Source organism: Heterodontus francisci, chromosome 23, assembly GCF_036365525.1.
Source record: "Heterodontus francisci isolate sHetFra1 chromosome 23, sHetFra1.hap1, whole genome shotgun sequence".
NCBI lineage: Eukaryota > Metazoa > Chordata > Chondrichthyes > Heterodontiformes > Heterodontidae > Heterodontus > Heterodontus francisci.
Window position 1 is genome coordinate 20745422 of NC_090393.1, and position 7527 is coordinate 20752948.

The 7527-nt window shown below is 44.2% G+C and overlaps 1 protein-coding gene across 1 annotated transcript; it reads left to right on the plus strand.

Annotated features, from left to right (window-relative positions):
• Positions 1-1047: 1047 nt before the first annotated feature.
• Positions 1048-5319, plus strand: LOC137382974 (polyubiquitin-like). Its single transcript, XM_068055556.1, has 2 exons — positions 1048-1409; positions 4006-5319. The coding sequence occupies exon 2, from the start codon at positions 4018-4020 to the stop codon at positions 4489-4491; it is 474 nt and encodes a 157-aa protein (XP_067911657.1). The 5' UTR covers positions 1048-1409; positions 4006-4017; the 3' UTR covers positions 4492-5319.
• Positions 5320-7527: the final 2208 nt, after the last annotated feature.

Consider the following 7527-nt stretch of genomic DNA (forward strand, 5'->3'; position numbering starts at 1 on the left):
GGACAGAACCTATAGTCAACATTAAGCAGTGAGATGGGCCGCCAATTTCTGATTTCCGCCCTCTCCCCCCTTCTGCTTGTAGATGAGGGTGATGATGCCTTTCCTCATGGATTCTGACATGCTGCCAGCCAGAAGCATACTCACTCTCGTATACTTCAGTGTCACTGGACAGCATTTTCAAACCTGTAGCAATCTTAACAGGCCAAGCCAGTACCCTACCAGTAAAGTGTGTGTACATATGCAACAAAAGGCCACTTCATAGTGAACATCTCTGACGAGTGTTACTAATACAAATGAGCAATACAAATACACAGACCACACAGCCCATACTAATTGCCAGATGCAAAAACCTGCCAGCACATGGCACTCACACACACCACACCCATGCACCACACAGCCCAATGATGGCTGATCTTTTAATGTATCTCAACTCCACCTTCCCACACTATCCCCATATCCCACATAAGCCAAGTCAAAATACTCAACTCAGGCACGTGGACCTTGACCACCCAGGAAACTTTGCATTGTCAGGGCACAGTACATTGTGTGGCCACTTCCAGTTTTCATACCCTCTCCTCAATTTGAATGAAAACTAAAATAAAATGAAATAGTTTACATCACTGTTGGCAATGTGGAGATGCCATTGTGCCACCAGCCACATCACTGTAACCATTTCCATGTTTACATAGTTATGTTGCCACAGGAATTATAAAATGAGAGTGCCATACATCATAGGGTGTGAGCCAGAACGGCTGGCTGACTTGGGACGTTTCATGGTAAATGCATGCTGACTTTCATGCCAGTAAGTTTAATGTTTGCACTGTATGTGGTATCATGGTTAAGTGAATGTAGTGCACTGCGTCTAGTACTGCTCTTTTAAAAAATTTAAAAGAAAATATTGGTTGAAGATGAAATTTACAGCAGTAATAACTATTCAAAGCGACAGAATCAAATCCTCCTGAGTCATTGCTCAGCAGTTGAAGCTGCAGGTTGCGGTACCAGAAATGAAACAGAAACCGAAACAAATCAGGGCCAGTGCCTGTTATCAGCTGCAAAACTCTATCTGCTGCTGATTCTGAGATCATTTTCCAGACACAGGGGAGTTTTGGAGAAACGAAACTTAGCTCAGATCTCACTTGTTTATTCTAACCGATCGGGAGAGCGTTAGTCAATCAGAGGGCAGCGGGGCTGTGACGTTTAGAAACTGGGTTTGAGAATAAAAGGAAGAAGGCAGAGGATTGTTTAACAGAGAGAAATACAGTAGAGAGGAGTTGAAGCAGAGAGAGATTTATTCACTGATTCCAGCCAGATCTGAGAGAGAAAAACGCAGAAAGCAAACTGCGCAGAAAAGTGAATCAGAAAAAACTCTGCAGATCAACTTTTCGGGACTTGTACATCCAGCGAGGACTGTGAGTTTATTCTGCCTTTTGGGGGGAATCTCAATATTCTGTTTCTGGTGTGTAAAATGGGTTGTTCTGAATCTCAGAGACACCATTTAAGAGAAATTATTATATTCTTAAAATCGGGTGAGAGCATATATAAAAATCATTATTTAAAAATTGACCTGACATTTATGCGACATCCGTTTTGTCTGTTATTCTACCGGAGGCATTCAACTATTTAAAATAATGCATTCAGCATTCATTAACTAATATTACCAAGGGGTTATTTGTTGTTTTTAAGCAGAATGGCTTTTGTAAAACGAGTCTGATGGTAAATTTACTTGGGGAGTTCTGAATGGGTTATGCTGAATCTCAGTGATACTCGCGACTTTAAGATAAAATAATAACCTTTCAATGTGATAGTAATATAACTGCAAATTTAAATAGTGTATTTGTTGTACGAGAGATGAGTGAGATGAAGCATTTCTGTAATGCTATTGGCAGATCTTGAATTTGAGCAGTCTGGCAAGTCTAATTTCATTCTTAGAACAGTATCTAAAACAAAAGTTATTATTTCTGGTTTACAGTGCACTGCTGCTGGTTTATTTAATATGTTTTGTGCTCTTGATAAGTTAAACCCTTCACGTTTTCTAATGTTAACCCAGCTTACTTGGAAAAAAAACTTGCAATTATATAGCCCTTTTCATGACCACAAGGCGTCTCAAAGTACTCGACAGCCAATTACTAACTTTTGAAGTGTAGACACTGTCGTAATGTAGGAAATACAGCAGCCATCTTACACACTGCAAACTCCCACAAACAGCAGTGTGACAATGACAAGATAATCTGTTTTTGTGATGTTGATTGAGAGATAAATATTGGCCAGGACACTAGGATTACTCCCCTGCTCTTCTTCAAATAGTGCCATAGGATCTTTTACATCCACCTGAGCAGGCAGATGGGACCTTGGGTTTAAGGTCTCATCCAAGAGACAGCACAGCACACACTCTCTGCTCCAGTGAAGCATTAGCCTTGATTTTAGTGCTCAAGTTAGACTTGAATCCAGAACCTTATGACTCAGATGAGAGGGCTACCAACTAAGCCACTTGTGTGCCATAGGCCTGGTATTGCAACTCAGCAATGACCTGAATATTTTAACAACAATAGTTCACAGCAGCAGTTGTATAAATATTTCTAACTCAGTTACTGCCTCATTCAAACTGGAAAACCAAGATACATCTAAATGGGAATGTGGGACGGTTGGCAAGAATGGGTTTGTGAGGAGTCGGAGCAATGTTATTTCTTCCAGTTCTGACAAAGTGTTTACCCCTCTCAGTTTGGGTTCTGCTAGGATCACTCGGTTCCAGACCTCATTACAGCCTTGGTCCAAACCTGGACAAAAGAGTGAAATTCCAGTGGTGAAGTGGGGGTGACTGCCCTTGACATCAAGGCAGATTTGACCAAGTGTGGCATCAAGGAGCCCTGGTAAAGTTGAAGGCAATGGGAATCAGGGGGAAAACTCTTCAATGGCTGGAGTCATACCTAGAGTGAAAGAAGGGAGTGGGGCTGGCATAGTGGTAATATCACTGACCTACTACTGCAGAGGATTGCTGGAGGCATGGGTTCAAATTCTGCTGGTGGAATATAAATTCAATTAATTAATAAAAGTCTGGAATTAGAAGCTAGTCTCAGTACTGGTGCTAAAAACCCATGTGGTTCACTAATACTTTTTAGGGAAGGAAATCTGCTGTCCTTACCTGGTGTGGTCTACATGTGATGCTCCACCATCAACATCCTGGGGTTACCATTGACTTGAAACTTTACTGGACCACCCATATTATAAATACTGTGGCTATAAGCAGGTTAGGAAACTGGGTATTCTATAGTGAGTAACTCATCTCCTGATTAGCAAAGCCTTTCCACTATCTACAAGTCAGGAGTGTGATGGAATATGCTCCACTTGCCCGGATGAGTGCAGTTCCAACAACACTCAATAAGCTTGACACAAAGCAGCCTGCCTGATTGGCACCTCATCCTCCACCACTGTGTCTGAAGTGTATGTTATCTGCAAGATGCATTGCAGCAACTGAACAAGGCTTCTGCACCTTCCAAACCTGTGAACTCTACCACTGTGAAGGACAAGGGCAGCAGATGCATGGGAACACAACCACTTCCAAGTCACATACCATCCTGACCTCTAACTATATCAACAATCTGTATTTGTCACTGGGTCAGAATTCGAGAACTCCCCACCTAATAGCACTGTGGGTGTACCTATACCACATGCACTGCAGTGGTTCAAGAAGGTGACTCACCACCACCTTCTCAAGGGCATTTAGGTAGATGCCCAAATCCCATGAACAAATTTTTAAAAACATGTCTCTCCATAGATACTGACTGACCTGCTTAGTGTTTTCAGCAGTCCATGGCTTTGTGAGGAATAAACCATTGAAAGGGAGTTTGAGTGGGTTGGCAGGACCAGAGATGTATGTTGCACAATACAGTAGTTCACTAGATTCTGCCAATGTTTGGTACAATGCATTACATATTTAAAAGTGTATTATGTGACAAATACATAATACGCAATGTCCACATCACTGACATCCTGTTCATTCCTCAACAGCAATTGAACAAGATGAGACTCCAGGTGAAGTTTATGACCGGTGAGATTATCGAACTTGTGATCAACCCTTCCATCCAAGTGTCGGCTCTCAAGATGCTGATATTTGAAAAGAGCAAGGTGCCCTATTACCAACAGCGTCTGATGGTGCAAAACGGAAACAGTGTGGAGCTGAAGGATGACAAGAGGCTGTCCGATTACAATGTCTCTCCCAGAGACGTTATCCTGCTGCTTGTCAAGAATGAGCAGTGCATGCAGATATTCCTGAAGAATGACAAGGGGAAAATATCTACATATGACGTTCTTTCCACTGAGTCAGTTCAGGCTTTCAGAGCACGAGTACAGCAGCAGGAGGGTGTCCCAGCCAACCAGCAGCGCCTGATGTATGAGGGGAAACAGCTGGAAGATGGTCGGTTGCTCTCTGACTACAATATTCAGCCTCAGGGCACCATCTTTCTCCTGCTACGTCTACGGGGAGGTTTTTTGTGACAGTGCGAATATGGAATGAGCATTAGATGTTACACAAATAATCATTTTAAAAACCCATTGATTTTTTTTCCAATGATGCAACTTCTATGAGATTAAGGGTTGCAGTCAGTAGGTAAAAGATACTTTGGCTGTCCCTCTTGCTCTGTCTAATTTATAACAGGGGATGTTCATGCACATATTAGTGTCTGGCTACTGAGCAGGCACCTGCCCTCATATCTAGTGAGAGATGTGTTGTACAAGGCAAGGGAGGGGAACTTAAAAAAAGAACAGAAAAATAATGTTTTTCTTAAACTGAGAATGAAGACTATTAAACCTTTTTTTTGGAACCTTAGTTCAGATCAGGCCCAACCTCCCTTAGCCTGCTGACTGTAGGGATCCTCTTTGTAATAAGTTGAGTGAATGTCAGTGTTGACTTACACCATGAATGTGATTCTTTTCAGTACTAATTGGCAATGCCACTCAGGCATGCCACAAGATGGTTCATATGAGTCATGGAGAAATGGGACCCTTGTTGTTGAACACTGTAAATGACTAAATAATGGATGTCAAAAATGATTACATATATATCTTCAGTTAACAATGGTGTTAAATCTTTTTCTTCTTTGGCCTCCTTGTCTTGAGAGACAATGGGTATGCACCTAGAGGTGGCCAGTTTAAAACCACTGGTTTTAAATATTTTGCAAGTATTTGTTTTAACCTTACTTGGTGTCATGAGACATGTATGTGTTCTGTATTGGAAAGCTTTAATCAGAGTGCTTCATCTTTTGCAACAGAATATATCAAAATATGCAATGAAAATAAAACTGTTACTTTGGATACAAATCTAAATGCTGTGTTGTTGTTTCTACTTCTTGAAGATCTGTAAGTGTGAATTATCTGTGAATCCATGTACCATGTGATTCCATCAGGGATCCATACTTAAACCCAGTTTCAGATGAGTTTTCCTAACCAAGTGTTTATTGTTGAAACAGTGATTGATGCACTGAGTACTCATTAGCGACTAAATTGAGATGAGCACTGAGGCACCTAGTAACAGTGTCCAGGAATTTAGTCATGAGAAATGCAAACACAAAGGGCTTGAAATTCATTGCGGTAGTGCTGCTGATTGGCTGAGGCACAATGTGCTACCAGCTGCTTCCTGTGAAGCATTCCATTAGTAAAAGAGCACATGTGGGGACATCCCCTATGTGCAGCAGACGGCCAACCAGCTGACATGACGACAGGCTACCAAACTTGGTCCAGGCAACATATTCATACATCAATCTACAAACAATAGGCGCAGAAGGCCTTAAATGGCCAAGCACCCAAATTGTAGGTCAGGGAATTTTAAGAACTTCTGTGATTGCAGATGGGGCAATTAGCCCTGCAGCAGGCAGCTTGTCACTGCACAAGAGGCACGGCACAAAAAAACATGCAGGCTGCTTCCCAGCTCCATGGAGTTGGGGGGGGTTGCGGGGGGGAACAGGAATTCCCTCGTTAAAAGGCACTCAGTGCCTGAACGAGGAACTCGTCATTGGGAAGGGGGGGGGGCCTACTGAGGGCCACCTCTCCCCCCGCCCTTGCTGCTGACACCCCTCCCCCGCGACCCCCCACCCCGCAAGACCCTTCCCGTCCTGACCTACCTGAGGCCTGGTTCCAGCAACACTCCTGGTCCTCCAGCAGCTGCACTTGCAGCAGCAGATATCACCTCCACAGTGGCACTTCAGCTGCTGGTCTCTGATTAGCCAGTAGCTTGGCAAGGACGGGACGTCCGGCGCTGGGATCCTTGATCCTGTGGAAGGTCCACCGCTGTCCAGTTCAGGGCCTGTATGGATAAAATTCCAGGATAAAATTCCCCCCAAACTATGTGGAGATATTCTGGAGTGTTTTTGGAGGTGTTGTGGTGAGTTCCTGGATTTGTCAGAGAATGTTGTTGCATTCTGACAGGGAGGGCAGAGGATTTGGTGATCCATCCACACAAAGGCTGCAACAGGTATAGGGGCAGCAGTGGCGGTACCTCTGGGTCTGCAGCATGATAGTGGAGATGGAGCAAAGAGGGGAAGCTCTGCACCATGTCCTCCGTCAACTTGGAGAAAGACTCCTCCATGCTCCATGACAGAGACAGGGTGCAGTGGGGCAGGCCTGCCAATGCATCCAGCTTCTTGGTATGCAATGCCCATCAGTGGTCTCCTGTATGCCATCCCATCAAATTCTCATTGGAGTCTCCTGCAGCAGCACTTGCCTGTGACCTCACCCTCCAGGAAGCTGGCACATGAACCATCCTTTACCCCTGGGCTGACTGTAACCCACTCGTGCCTGGTGACTTACCACATGCTGATCCCACGCTGGTGGCTGTGAGAATCAGGTCAAGTGTTGGTGCGAAAGGATGTAAATGTGCTGGAGGCGGTTCAAAGGAGGTTTACTAGATTGACACCTGGAATGAGCAGGTTGGTTGGACAGACTGGCTTGTTTTCACTGCAGTTTAGAAGAGTGAGGGGAGACTTGGTTGAAGTTTATAAGATCCTGAACGGCCTTGACAAGGTGCATTTGGAGAGGATGTTTCCTCATGTGGGTGAGTCCAGAACTAGGGGGCACTGTTTTAAAATTAGGGGATGCCCTTTAGAATTTTTTTCTCTGAGGGTTGTGCGACTTTGGAACTCTCTGCCTCAGAAGTGGTGGAGGCGGGGTCATTGAATATTTTTAAGGTGGAGGCAGATAGATTCTTGTTAGGCAAGGGAATCAAAGATTATCGGGGGTAGATGGGAGTGTGAATCTCGAGACAGAAACAGATCAGCCATGATCTTATTGAATGGCGGAGCAGGCTCGAGGGGCCGAATGGCCTACTTCTGCTCCGAATTCGTATGTTCAGCAGTGCTGTGCTGTTGCTCTCTGAATTCCTCCTTTTGCTGCTGTGGCTGTGAGCTGGCAGTTCTTGGGTGTTTAAAAGCAGAAAATCAGAAGGGGAAGGTTAGAATGAGGAAAGGGGTGGGGTGGGAAACAAGTGGTCGATGATCAGATCATCAGCAGCTTGCACATCATGCCAGATAGCAAGATGAG